This window comes from Anopheles coluzzii, assembly GCF_943734685.1.
Source record: "Anopheles coluzzii chromosome X unlocalized genomic scaffold, AcolN3 X_unloc_6, whole genome shotgun sequence".
In the NCBI taxonomy this organism is placed as follows: domain Eukaryota; kingdom Metazoa; phylum Arthropoda; class Insecta; order Diptera; family Culicidae; genus Anopheles; species Anopheles coluzzii.
This window is the reverse complement of record NW_026054491.1, coordinates 157,501-172,500: the sequence shown is the minus strand read 5'-3', so window position 1 is coordinate 172,500 and position 15,000 is coordinate 157,501. Positions and strand designations below refer to the sequence as shown.

Here is a 15,000-nt window from a genome sequence, read left to right as displayed (position 1 = left end):
TCGGAACCGCGCTTGCCGCAGCCGAAGATCTGCACGGCGTGCCGCAGTTCTGGGCGATGGTGGTGGGGATGGGGGACGTCCTGCTCGCTGCAACTCTCGTTGTCGTGCCCTGGCTGCTCGGCGGCTCGCGTTCCGTCGATCGTTCCGTGCTCGACGGATCTCCGCGCGCCGTGCCTCCAAATCGGCAACTTCTCCAACGTGCTGCTCGTTGCCCTGGGCTGCTAGGGCTGCTCTCTCGTCGTCCCAGGCTTGCTGAAGTTGAGCCGTTATCCGCTTAGCAGCTTCGCAGATACGGCTCCAGCTCTCGGCATCGCGCAATAGATGCTGCTGGAGGTTTTCCGGACAGACCGGGTCCGTACTTCCCTCGCCGAGTAGCTGCTGCCGAACTTCAGCAAACCTTGGGCACTCGAACATCACGTGCTCCGCGGTCTCAGGAACTCCGCTGCACAGCTGGCAGTCAGGGGACGATGTGAAGCCATTGCGACACAGGTAGTCCCGGAAGAAGCCATGTCCCGAGAGTACCTGGCACAAATGGAACGACACATCTCCATGTTTCCTCGACTGCCAGCTGCCGATGTCTGGAAGTACACGGTGCGCCCAACGCGTGTACTGGCTGGTGTCAGCTTCCGCATCCCACTTTTGCTGCCATTCCTCAATCGTGGCCTGTCGCTCCTGCTTCCGGATGTTCGCCCTCGTGTCAGTTCGGTTGACGGCACTTAGTCGCTGGTAGACCCGGGCGTCTTCATCCACCAGCAGGCAGATGGGGGTCAAGCCAGCCAGGAGGGTGGCAGTCTCATACCTTACGGTACGGAATGCTCGTGCCACCCTCAGTGCCATCTTCCGCTGTACACGCTCCAGCAGGCGACCAGGCTCACGTTTTTGCAGCTCCTTGCTCCATACCGGTGCAGCATAACGCATAACGGACTCGGACACCGAAGCTAGCAGCTTCGCTTTCGATGCCCTTGGTCCGCTATGGTTTCGCAGCAATCTGGATGTGGCGGCGGCGATCTTCCCAGCCCTCTCGGTAACCTCCTTGACGTGCGGCAGCCATGACAACTTGTCCTGGAGGGTCACACCGAGATAGCGGATCGAGCGGGACGAGGTGACGTCCACGTCGCCTACTCGGACGGTGATCCGCGTCGGGGCTTTGGTGCTGGAAATTACCACCATTTCCGTTTTCGCCGGCGCCAACTCGAGATGGTGTCGAGCCATCCATTCCATCACTGAGGTGATCGCCTCTTCTGCAGCAGCTTTCACACTGTCTGGGGTTGTGCCTGGGACCAGCAGCACCAGGTCGTCGGCATACCCCAGGATCTCCGCATCGGGTGGCAGGGCGATGTCTAACACACCGTCATACATCGTGTTCCACAGAGTGGGGCCTAGAATAGACCCCTGTGGAACCCCTGCCGTGACGGACCGCACTACCGGGCCATCAGAGGTTTCATACACCAGCTCTCGGCCCTGAAAGTAGCTGTGTATGATGCGTTGGAGGCCGGCCGGAACTCCTTTCGACTGCAGCGCAGCGGCGATGGCCTGCCAGCTGGCCGTATTGAACGCATTCCTAACGTCTAGCGCCGCAACTAGTAGGAAGCGTTTGTCGCGTCGGTTCGTGCGACCGAACGACATCGCACGCTGGCCGGCCTCAACAACTCTCTGTATGGCACCGATGGTCGAGCGCCCTCTGCGGAAACCGTACTGTCGGTCCGACAGTCGTGTCGCTTCCGGATCCTCCAGATGCTCGTGCAGCCTGTTGAGGATCAAGCGCTCAAGCACCTTGCCCAGTGCATCCAACATGCACAGGGGCCGGTACGAGCTGCTCAATCCTGGGGGTTTTCCTGGCTTCGGGATGAGTACAAGGCGCTGCCTCTTCCACGCTGCAGGAAACGTGCCGTTAGCGAGGCAGTCCTGGTACAACGCTGTGAAAACCCCCGTGTGCTCGAGAATGGCTGCTTTCACCGCCGCATTCGGGATACCGTCGAGTCCCGGGGCCTTTTTATTGGCCATGCGGCGTGCGATGAGTTTGAGCTCATCGTCCGATACATCTGTTACTGCTCCTGGCCGCTCCTCTCCCTCGATGGTAGCCGCTTCTGGCCAGACGAGGGGCGGGTGCTGGGGGAAGAGATCGGACACAATGTGTTCGAGCCTGTCCCGCTCCGTCTCGGGTGGCGTCCGTCCACCACGGAGGTGGGACAGAACGACGAGATATCCGGCTCCGAACACATTCTCTTCGGCGATGTCGATCAGCTCCTGGAACGAGTTCCGCTTGCTGGCCTTAATCGCCTTCCCCAGCTCCGCCCTCGCTGTACGATGTTGTGCTGCGGCGATGCTCCGCTCTTGCAGGTCGCTGGTCTGCTGCATTCGATCACGGGCGCGTTCGCAGTTCTCTCGCAGCAGCCTGAGCAGCGGCGTCCACCAGAACAGGTCACGATGGGGGTCACTGTGCGACGTTGTAACCCGCTGCATCGTTTTGTCGCACGCGGCGAGCATGATCTCGACCATGCGTTCATGACTCACCGCCCGTTCTGAGAACCGCTCGTCCAGCAGCGTCGACAGGAAGGCTCGCTGCGAGAACTGCGTCGCCTTGTAACGCCTACCCGCGTGTCGAATGCGTCCCTGCTGTCTTCTCGATGGTGGTGGAGGCTCGTTTGCGACGGGGACTGTGGTGCCAACAGTGTACGTGATGTACCGGTGGTCGGAGTACGAGTACTCACTGCACACGTTCCACGTTCCCGGCTGCACGATGGTTGGTGTCGCAAACGCCACGTCCACGATGCTCGCTGTTGCCGCTCCGTTGCCGTCGAAGGTGCTCGTCGTGCCCTGATTTAGCACAACCAGGTCTAGCTGCTGTATGGCACTGAGCAGCTCTTCCCCCCTGTCGCTGTTACGCTCGCTTCCCCATTCCACGTGCCAGGCGTTGAAGTCGCCGGCAATGACGACCTGTGGATGGGAAATCGCTTCGAGCTGAACTGCTTCAATGAAGCGCTCGAACTCGTCGGTGGGCTGACGAGGTGGAGCGTAACAGCTGAGGAAAGTGGTGCCGCCGATCTCGGCAGCGACGAGTCCCGGTGTGTTGCTGCACCAAATCCTCTGGAGAGGAAGAGACCCAGTAGCGACGATGGCAACCTTCTTCGAGCAGTCGAAAGCCCATCGACCGTTGTTGGCAGGCGGTCGATACAGCTCCGACAGCAGCAGCACGTCCACTTTCTTCTCTCGGGCAGTTTGGAGGGCAATGTCCTGGGCCCTCTCTCCTCTGCCCAAGTTCACCTGCATTACTCGCAGTTGTGGGGTCATTGCAAGGCCGACCGGGCGCAGTCGGGGTGTCCCATTGCGTGTGGACCACCGCACTTGAGGCACTTTGGTTGAGAAGTGCATGCCTTTGCCATGTGCCCCACAACGCCGCAGCGTATGCACATGTTTTGCCGATCGTCGGGTGAACGGCAGTCATGGGCCCGATGACCCAGCTCGAGGCAGCGATAGCAGCGCACACGCTCTCGAGGGGTCGGCGGCGCGGCTCTGACTTTGCTGACGCAAAAGCCCAGCTTGATCTTTGTGCCGTCGAGTTCACTCACGAACTTTGCAGGCAATCGCACGTACGCCCGCTGGGTGCCATCGGCCATCTGTGTCATTGTGGTCGACACAATTCCCGCTCCCGACTCGAACTTGCTGTCAAGCAGCGAAGTGAGGTCGTCCTCTCGGGCTAGCGGGTCGACGTCATGTATGACCACTGACGCCATTTCTGTAACGTGCCGGCACACTCCAGCACTGCCCACGATGGCACGAACCTGCTGCAGCATATACTGCGCATTCGCCTTGCGGCTGAGCGTGAGTCGCAGCAACGACTTACTGGTGCGGCGGCCCAGGACGACGTGGTCCTTAAGCGGCTTGTACCGCTCGTCAGTCTTAACTGCCGTTTGCACGAGCAGCAGGAGGCTTTCCCAATCCTGACCTTCATTGGGTGATACCTCGATGAGCTCGGGCTTGGCCGGCTTTCGCTGCTGTGTTCGCTGTTGCTGAGGTCGCTGCTGCTGTTGACGCTGCTGCTGTGGACGCTGTTGCTGTGGACGCTGTTGCTGCTGCGGCTGCTGCTGCGGCTGTTGCTGCTGGTGCTGCGAGCGCTGCTGCTGCTGTCGCTGCTGCCGGAGCTGTGGTGGGACATAGCGCTCACCTTGCTGCTGCTGCTGTTGCTGCTGCTGCTGCTGCTGCTGCTGCTGCTGCTGTTGCTGCGGTTGGCGTTGCCGCTGGGACGGGTGGCCTCTTACCACCGTTGTCCAAAGCTGCTGCTGCGGTTGCTGCTGCTGCTGTTGTTGTTGTAGCTGCTGCTGTTGCTGCTGCAGTCGTGGGGGAAGCTGCTGCTGCCTCTGTTCGCGTCGAGTCAAACTTTGCTGCTGCTGCTGCTGTTGCTGCTGCTGCTGCTGCTGCTGCTGCTGCTGCTGCCGCCGCTGCTGCTGCTGCTGCTGCTGCTGCTGCTGCTGCTGCTGCTGCTGCTGCTGCTGCTGCTGCTGACGCTGACGCTGCTGCTGCTGTTGTTGCTGTGGCTGCTGCTGTTGCTGCTGTTGCTGCTGCAGTCGTGGAGGAAGCTGCTGCTGCCTCTGTTCGCGTTGAAGCAAACTTTGCAGTGACTGCTGCTGCTGTTGCTGTTGCTGCAGCTGCTGCTGACGCTGCTGTTGACGCTGCAGCTGACGATGCTGCTGCTGTTGGCGCTGCTGCTGCTGCTGCTGCTGCTGCTGCTGCTGCTGACGTTGCCGCTGCTGCTGCTGCTGCTGCTGCTGCTGCTGCTGCTGCTGCTGCTGCTGCTGCTGCTGCTGCTGCTGCTGCTGCTGCTGCTGCTGCTGCCGTTCTCGTTCGCGCTTTCTCAGCCGCTGTTGGCGCTTCCGGGCCGTTTCCCGATTACCGCCTTGCCCCGACGACTGCTGGAGGGTTGCGTTCGCTGCAGTCTGCAGCTCAAGCACCGAACGAGTGCCCGTGAGCAGCAGCTCGTTCTCGCGGCGGAGTGCCGCGTTTTCCTCGCGGCAAAGTCGCAGCTCCTCCAGCGCCGTCGTTAGCTGGGCGCCGATGCTTTGAAGCTGTGCCATCAGCAGGGCACAACTTCCCGCGTCGATGGGCCCAGCAACTACCGCGTTGCCCGGGACAGGGGATGCCGTTGGTGTTGGCTGTGCTGCTGCTGGTGGCTCCAGGTCCATGGCCGCCTCCGCTGCCTCACACTCCGACGCGGGTTCCGGCATCGCGATGATGGTGCTATTCAGCTCGTCGTCGTCGCTTGAATAGCACACATCCATCATCGGTGTGGCCGGGCGCTCGATGGGTTGTGGCTGCATCACAGCCACCGACCCTTTTCTTGACCGCAACTGGTACGGCCCACTCACTTGTGGGGGTTGGGCCTCGTCGCCCATCCCCTGCGTTGTTGAATCACTTTCCCGTTCGTGCGCGCACCTCTTTATACGAGGGTATGGACGCAGCCCGTCGCACTCTGCGTTGAACGCGCGACACGAAACGATACACTATACTCAAGGCTGGCAACACTGCCGCAAGCTTTTTTCGACCAAGCTGGCCACCCTGCTGGGTAGCCGGGCAAATGCCAATGTCAGCAAACACTTGCCCGTTCAGCTGGGGCTACCCGTTTCGGAGTGGTGCATAGTTGAAATTTTGGCCACCTGTCAAAAACTGGCAACCCTGAAACGGCCGAAAATGGCCACGATGGCAGCACTGGCAGATAGCCGGGGCGATGCTGATTCCAGCGAGCACTTGCCCGTCCGGATCCGACCAGTGGTTCCAGAGATAGACCAGTTTTAATTTTGACAGGTGGCGCCCTCTAGTGCTTTGGTGGTGCAGTTAGACGTCACGAAACTGGAAATTGCACTGTTCGCTTATTTACCGTCCGATTTGGACGTCCGGGTAGTCCAGACAAGCCGAATTTCCCCGCGCACCCGTTACACACGTCTCCTGAATTTTTCCGATTTTCCCGGAAAAGTTATTCCGGAAAAACACTATTTTTCGTGGAAAATCGCTCGTAACTTTTCACAGGCTTTTCCGATCCGCGATTTTCACACACCGGCGGGTTGGTCTTTCACGGCCCTACCGTTTGGCGTTGGAATTTTCCGGATCGGGCAATTTTCCGACGAGATATGGCCGGAAAAGCGCGTGCACATACACTTTTTTGTTTTACCGATTTTCCGGAAAATTTTTGGCATGCGCCCAGAGGACGGCGGCTCCGCGAGTTACCAACAAAAATTTTCCAAATCGGCCCACAATTTTCCAACTTACGGCACTTTTTGGGTTTGCACTGTATGCCTGTGACGTCACGCCCCGTACGGCCGTTGCTGACGTCACAGCAAATGACCGTTGGTCAAGGGGGGGCAGCCGCTGACGTCACAGCCGTTGACCGTTGGTCCAGGGGGGGCAAGATTTTCGTCCAAGCCCGGCCGGCACGTGCCAAGGTCAACCAAGGGCAAAATTTTGCGCAAACACGTCTGGACGAACCGTATATTGTGTACACTTTACTATAGGAAAAACTACCACCCGCGATCCTGGTCGTAATTTTCCACGGATTTTCACCACACGAACACTCGTCAACGGGGCTCGTCAGCCCGCGTCTTTTGACGTATTTTTTGTAAAAATCCGTTCACTTTTAGGCACTTTTTTAAATACTTAAGTATTTAATTTATACACTTTTTGCACTCTTAATAACTTTGTCAAACTTCATTTCGCGCGGACACTCGATACGTCGTTGAGTTTGCCTTGCCAAGACGCTTCGAACGAAATGTCGTTTTCGAAAATCGGACCACTTTTCACAAAGTTAGTAAAATCGCCACTCAAAAAGTTCACTAACTTTTTTACACACTTTTTCAACAAACTGAGTATGCCACTTTGTTAAACTACTTGGCCCCGACTCAGATTTCGATTTTCATCAAAATCGGCCCAGTAGTTTTCGCGCGGTGCAACTTCAAAGTTTCCACCAAAACTTATACACTTTTTGAACAATTCGTCCAATTCTTTACACTTGCACTACTCCGCCAATATCACTCCGATCGGGCCGAGCGACACTTCGTTCGAAAGGGCGTACAAGCACCTACGATATTCGGGCCAAACGAGTGGGCCCAGGCGCCTCCAACTCGTTTTGCAGGAGTTATGCAACTTTTCCACTTTACTTAATTAAGTGTAAACTTTGAACTTCCATAACTTTTTTGTTTATGGACCGATCTGAGCGTCCGACCACTCGCCAGAAAGGTATTTTTACGACGCACACGTTGGTGTTTTTTCTGTTTCGAATGGCCTCACACTTTTTAATATATTTTGAAAAAACACTTAAAAAAGTTGTTTAACTCTTAATATAAAATTCAATTTTTTCACTAAACCACCCGATATGGGTATCAAACGATAGGTAATAACGTCCCGCACCATTTAACACTTTGGTTGGGCGAATCCGAGCATTTTTCGCCAAGTTATTTTAGAAAAACCGCGTGCACAGTCACTTTTTTGTTTATGAACTTTTTCCAAAAATTTTTTGCATATGGCCGGAGGACGGCGGCTCCGCGACTTATCAACAAAAATTTTGTGAAAAGTTCGAAAACTTTTTGAAATATTCAACTTTTCCTTTTTGCGCCAATTTGAAATTTCACATATACGGCCGATTATGCACACTGCATATATATTGAGTAAACTCAGACACGGAGCTCGACAGAAACACGTCTGCTCACGACGACGGCTCGAGCGTTACTACACAGGGATAACTGGCTTGTGGCCGCCAAGCGTTCATAGCGACGTGGCTTTTTGATCCTTCGATGTCGGCTCTTCCTATCATTGTGAAGCAAAATTCACCAAGCGTAGGATTGTTCACCCTTTCAAGGGAACGTGAGCTGGGTTTAGACCGTCGTGAGACAGGTTAGTTTTACCCTACTGGTGTGTGCTTATAGTCGCTATCTTAACGGAATTCCTGTGCAGTACGAGAGGAACCACAGGTACGGACCACTGGCTCAATACTAGTCCGACCGGACTTTGGTATGACGCTACGTCCGCTGGATTATGCCTGAACGCCTCTAAGGTCGTAGCCAATCCGAGCTGATAGCGCTTCTCAAACCCATTAGGTGTTCGGAAGCTAGCGGGCCTAACAACCCTCTGAGATCCGTTGGAGTCTGCGTCTGCAGCCCGGCGTCTCATCCCGCTATACCTAGGCCGCAACGAGTGGAGTTCGCTGCACGTGTTAGTACCGTAACTGGGAACGCCGTTGGCTTGAGCTCTGCCCAACGTGGATATACCTAGTTTCGACACCTATCAACCGCCCGCAAACGACGGGACTTCAGGCTGGGAGCTGCGAGTTGTAGAGATGCGTTCGCATCGATCCTCTCAGGCGACCCATGCTTGGTGGTTTGTCCGTGTGCCCCTTCCTCGATGTGCGCAAGCTCGTCTTGGTCTGGGGACCACGTCGACACAGGGGATACTTTTGTGAGAGCAAGAGTGTACTTAGTTGAGTGTAGCAAGGGATCGCGTGCCCCTTCCTCGATGGCGTAACGAACCATCTTGGTCTGGGGACCGTGGTACCGTGCTCTGGTGAAGCTTGGTGCGTGCTCTTTCCTTGTCAGACGAGTGACTTGACTTGGTCTGGAGACCGTTCCTTAACACTAGTGGACAAGAGCTGGCTACTTCCGTGTCAGACGAGTGACTTGACACGGTATGGAGCGGAACACGTAACACTAGTGAGCTTGTCGGCGTGCCTCCTTCTGGACTTGATTGTCTTGATGTGAGAAACGTGCCGACCAAACCAGTAAGCTTACACACATGCTCGTTACAAGTTGTATAAGTTGATCCGTTTGGGCCGGTTGCCTTGCACATGATGGTGTTGTAGACCATGTTCGGTTAACACGTTGTGTGTCGAGGTGGTCGGCCTTGGTAGTAGGATGTCTTGTGCATGTGACGTGTTGACCTGGTTTGGTCGATGTGTCGTCGTGTACGAGATGACCTACTTACCCGTCAGTTGTCCAAGTTGTGTCATGTGTTGACTTAGTTGACGTGTCATGTGCATGGATGATTGGCGTACGGGTCATGTATGGTGCACTTGCTTCAGTTGAAGGGATGTACTAGTACAGTTATATTAATTGTTTATTTCACGATCTGGTCTTTTGGCTGGATCGCGAAAAAAACGCTAAGTCCCAAATCTTGAACTCGAGAGGAGAGCGCTGATGACAACCTTTTGGACTGGAGCTCCCTAGAATTCGGCTTTTTCCTACTTTAAAGGGATGCACTGTTGTATGTATTGTTTATTCACGATCTGGTCGTTGGATTGGATCGCGAAAAAAAAACGCTAAGTCCCAGATCCTGAACTCGACAAAAAAGCGCTGATGGCAAACATTTTGACTGGAAGTCCCTAGAAAACGGCTTTTTCCTTATTGGCATTATGTGGCACGTTTATTGTGGCTAGAACATTAATTATCCACCAAATGGCACCAACGCTTGGCGAAAGTCTCGAAACACTCCTATCCCGACGCACCAGCAACCGCAACACGATGCAAAATAAATTGCACGAGCTACTGATACTTGTACCATGCACGGTACACGGTACCAAAATATACCCCTGAAAGTGTGCAATTTGGTGCTATTCTAGGAAATTTGTTTGGGGAAGCCTAGCTACGCGTGTCGCACGTTGCATGGTCGTCGATCAGAGGCATGCAAAAGCACCTATCTAGGGGACTTACTTTACGTTCTAGTAGCAAGTTCGATTTTCCGGTCTAGCACGGCAGTACGCCTGCATGCATACACTCCATGTACCAAAAATGTATCAACCTAGGCGTTGCTCAGTAGCTTTTGGCGACACATGTAAAAAGTACTCGAGTTCAGAATCTTAGAACTTTGCGTATTGTTCAAAACTTATAACGAAAACTAAATTATAAATGGGTAAAAGGCTAGGCGTTTCTCAGTAGCTTTTGGCGCCACGTGGCAAAAGTATTCGAGTTCAGATTTCTGGGACTTAGCGTATTTTTCAAACCTGATAATGAAAATTGAAGTACAAATGGGGCATAAGCTAGGCGTTGCCCAGTAACTTTTTTCGCCACATGGAGGAAGTAGTCGAGCTCCAATTTCTGGGACGTAGCGTATTTTTCAATCATAATAAACCGAATCAAACATAAAAATCATGAAACTTACACCACGTCCCTAGGTTGTGCACAAAACGTAACGATAAAGTGCCGGCGAGGTTAGAGGTGCACCAAAATTGTGTACCGATTAGGAAAAGTACTCTATGTTGCTATGACTTGGGTAAAAAGTGTTGATTAACTGCTGGTTACGATAGACAGTTGCTTATCGTACACATCGCAAACGAACACCCCTTAGTGAGCAGTAGCAGAAGTCGATGGAACAAAGCGAATGCATTACAAACTGATCAAGTAAAATAAGGAACGCTACGTACTAGGACTTCTTTCCAAGAATGGTGTCCGCGACGGGAGGGCAAGCGTCCTTCCCAGGTTTCCCTAGTAAACCTTGTATGGTAAACATACCCAAGCGTGTCCGTAAGCACGCAACGATAGTCACGAACGAGCACATACCTAGGGAAAGTACTCTACGTACTAGGACTTCTGTCCAAGAACGGTGTCCGCGACGGTCGGGCACTGTGACGCAATTACCAAATCCTAGAATCGTACAAGCAGTGTGTACAAACATAAACATTAACGCGTTCGCTCGGGCTGCGCCGTCCGTGTTGAACACAAATGCGGGTGATTATATGAGTGGATGGACAAAAACATGCGTGGCGAAGACAATTTTCTGCACGATGTGCACATAGCTCATTTCGTCGTCCCGGGCGAATGGAAAAACACAAAAATCTCGAGTATCTTTCTAGGTTTCTGTTATAAAAGGGCAAGCCAAAAGGTGACCGGTTGAGATGAGCATTTTAAGCATACAAGCACTTAATTGCAACTTTTCCTACAAAAACTAGGTACGTACACGTAGATTGTATCAACATGGACATCTATGAACGCGTACGCTCGAGCTGCACCCTCCGTCTTGTACTTTCCCTGATCGGTACACAATTTTGGTGCAAGTGTACCAACATCGACATCTATGAACGCGTACGCTCGAGCTGCACCCTCCGTCTTGTACTTTCCCTGATCGGTACACAGTTTTGGTGCACGGCTATCCCGAAAGGCAACTTGTACCAACATCGACATCCATGAACGCGTACGTAGCGTACTTTCCCTGATCGGTACACAATGTTGGTGCACGGCATAGGAAATGGGCTTAAAATGGTCAAACTCAATCCATTTCCACTAAAGATAGTCAATAACAGCTGTGCCGATGAAGTAGGGCACGATGCAAGTCAATGTTATTTAATGAATTACATGTTCACCAGACATTTTAGTACAAAATTGCTCGGTCAGACCTACAAAGTGCTATATCTCGAATACTAAACGTCGCAGATGGGTGTCGTAGAACAATTTTAAGTTCGTCTAACGATTGTACATCCGATTCTGGATAGTGGTTTTTCGACCACTTTTCAACATTTTGTGACACCCCGAACCTAGGGGCAGCTCCCTAGCTTTTTTCAAAAATGTGCACCGAACGGGCCAGAGAGCTCGAGTAGTCGAAAAAATTTTTTTTGCTAAAACCCCTCAAAACGTGTCAGGAACGCACCCTAGATGATGAAAAGTGCAACCAGAACGTCAATCGACAACATGCCCGGGGGTACAAATTTGCTCTACGCGTCCCTAGGTAGGGTACTTTTTCATACAAACATCAAAGTGTACGGTGCACAAAGTGCGCGGAACAAAAATTGCTCGGTCAGACCTACAAAGTGCTATATCTCGAATACTAAACGTCGCAGATGGGTGTCGTAGAACAATTTTAAGTTCGTCTAACGATTCTACATCCGATTCTGGATAGTGGTTTTTCGACCACTTTTCAACATTTTGTGACACCCCGAACCTAGGGGCAGCTCCCTAGCTTTTTTCAAAAATGTGCACCGAACGGGCCAGAGAGCTCGAGTAGTCGAAAAATTTTTTTTTGCTAAAACCCCTCAAAACGTGTCAGGAACGCACCCTAGATGATGAAAAGTGCAACCAGAATGTCAATCGACAACATGCCCGGGGGTACAAATTTGCTCTACGCGTCCCTAGGTAGGGTACTTTTTCATACAAACATCAAAGTGTACGGTGCACAAAGTGCGCGGAACAAAAATTGCTCGGTCAGACCTAGGACGGGCCATAACTCGAATACTAAACGTCGCAGATGGGTGTCGTAGAACAATTTTAAGTTCGTCTAACGATTCTACATCCGATTCTGGATAGTGGTTTTTCGACCACTTTTCAACATTTTGTGACACCCCGAACCTAGGGGCAGCTCCCTAGCTTTTTTCAAAAATGTGCACCGAACGGGCCAGAGAGCTCGAGTAGTCGAAAAAATTTTTTTTGCTAAAACCCCTCAAAACGTGTCAGGAACGCACCCTAGATGATGAAAAGTGCAACCAGAACGTCAATCGACAACATGCCCGGGGGTACAAATTTGCTCTACGCGTCCCTAGGTAGGGTACTTTTTCATACAAACATCAAAGTGTACGGTGCACAAAGTGCGCGGAACAAAAATTGCTCGGTCAGACCTACAAAGTGCTATATCTCGAATACTAAACGTCGCAGATGGGTGTCGTAGAACAATTTTAAGTTCGTCTAACGATTCTACATCCGATTCTGGATAGTGGTTTTTCGACCACTTTTCAACATTTTGTGACACCCCGAACCTAGGGGCAGCTCCCTAGCTTTTTTCAAAAATGTGCACCGAACGGGCCAGAGAGCTCGAGTAGTCGAAAAATTTTTTTTGCTAAAACCCCTCAAAACGTGTCAGGAACGCACCCTAGATGATGAAAAGTGCAACCAGAATGTCAATCGACAACATGCCCGGGGGTACAAATTTGCTCTACGCGTCCCTAGGTAGGGTACTTTTTCATACAAACATCAAAGTGTACGGTGCACAAAGTGCGCGGAACAAAAATTGCTCGGTCAGACCTAGGACGGGCCATAACTCGAATACTAAACGTCGCAGATGGGTGTCGTAGAACAATTTTAAGTTCGTCTAACGATTCTACATCCGATTCTGGATAGTGGTTTTTCGACCACTTTTCAACATTTTGTGACACCCCGAACCTAGGGGCAGCTCCCTAGCTTTTTTCAAAAATGTGCACCGAACGGGCCAGAGAGCTCGAGTAGTCGAAAAATTTTTTTTTGCTAAAACCCCTCAAAACGTGTCAGGAACGCACCCTAGATGATGAAAAGTGCAACCAGAATGTCAATCGACAACATGCCCGGGGGTACAAATTTGCTCTACGCGTCCCTAGGTAGGGTACTTTTTCATACAAACATCAAAGTGTACGGTGCACAAAGTGCGCGGAACAAAAATTGCTCGGTCAGACCTAGGACGGGCCATAACTCGAATACTAAACGTCGCAGATGGGTGTCGTAGAACAATTTTAAGTTCGTCTAACGATTCTACATCCGATTCTGGATAGTGGTTTTTCGACCACTTTTCAACATTTTGTGACACCCCGAACCTAGGGGCAGCTCCCTAGCTTTTTTCAAAAATGTGCACCGAACGGGCCAGAGAGCTCGAGTAGTCGAAAAATTTTTTTTTGCTAAAACCCCTCAAAACGTGTCAGGAACGCACCCTAGATGATGAAAAGTGCAACCAGAATGTCAATCGACAACATGCCCGGGGGTACAAATTTGCTCTACGCGTCCCTAGGTAGGGTACTTTTTCATACAAACATCAAAGTGTACGGTGCACAAAGTGCGCGGAACAAAAATTGCTCGGTCAGACCTAGGACGGGCCATAACTCGAATACTAAACGTCGCAGATGGGTGTCGTAGAACAATTTTAAGTTCGTCTAACGATTCTACATCCGATTCTGGATAGTGGTTTTTCGACCACTTTTCAACATTTTGTGACACCCCGAACCTAGGGGCAGCTCCCTAGCTTTTTTCAAAAATGTGCACCGAACGGGCCAGAGAGCTCGAGTAGTCGAAAAATTTTTTTTTGCTAAAACCCCTCAAAACGTGTCAGGAACGCACCCTAGATGATGAAAAGTGCAACCAGAATGTCAATCGACAACATGCCCGGGGGTACAAATTTGCTCTACGCGTCCCTAGGTAGGGTACTTTTTCATACAAACATCAAAGTGTACGGTGCACAAAGTGCGCGGAACAAAAATTGCTCGGTCAGACCTACAAAGTGCTATATCTCGAATACTAAACGTCGCAGATGGGTGTCGTAGAACAATTTTAAGTTCGTCTAACGATTCTACATCCGATTCTGGATAGTGGTTTTTCGACCACTTTTCAACATTTTGTGACACCCCGAACCTAGGGGCAGCTCCCTAGCTTTTTTCAAAAATGTGCACCGAACGGGCCAGAGAGCTCGAGTAGTCGAAAAATTTTTTTTTGCTAAAACCCCTCAAAACGTGTCAGGAACGCACCCTAGATGATGAAAAGTGCAACCAGAATGTCAATCGACAACATGCCCGGGGGTACAAATTTGCTCTACGCGTCCCTAGGTAGGGTACTTTTTCATACAAACATCAAAGTGTACGGTGCACAAAGTGCGCGGAACAAAAATTGCTCGGTCAGACCTAGGACGGGCCATAACTCGAATACTAAACGTCGCAGATGGGTGTCGTAGAACAATTTTAAGTTCGTCTAACGATTCTACATCCGATTCTGGATAGTGGTTTTTCGACCACTTTTCAACATTTTGTGACACCCCGAACCTAGGGGCAGCTCCCTAGCTTTTTTCAAAAATGTGCACCGAACGGGCCAGAGAGCTCGAGTAGTCGAAAAATTTTTTTTTGCTAAAACCCCTCAAAACGTGTAGAAAACTCATTTTAGATGATAAAAAGTGAAACCAGAACGTCAAACGACAACTTTGTTGGGGGTACCCTTTTTACTCTACGGGCCACTAGCTTAGGCGCGCCAACAGCGCTTTCCTCTCGGGTTCCCATTTTTTGCCCTCCTGGGATTATGATCATTTACTCAT

At 51.6% G+C, this 15,000-nt stretch overlaps 1 protein-coding gene across 1 annotated transcript in view; it reads right to left on the bottom strand.

Moving 5' to 3' along the window:
- Positions 1 to 3,189: 3,189 nt before the first annotated feature.
- Positions 3,190 to 15,000, bottom strand: part of LOC125908041 (putative uncharacterized protein DDB_G0271606) — a 110,570-nt gene continuing 98,759 nt past the window's right edge. Inside the window, exon 2 of the mRNA XM_049610853.1 lies at positions 3,190 to 6,632. Within this exon, the coding sequence (XP_049466810.1) occupies positions 3,288 to 5,390 (2,103 nt within the window). The 5' untranslated portion in view covers positions 5,391 to 6,632 and the 3' untranslated portion in view covers positions 3,190 to 3,287. The remainder of the gene's footprint in view (positions 6,633 to 15,000) is intronic.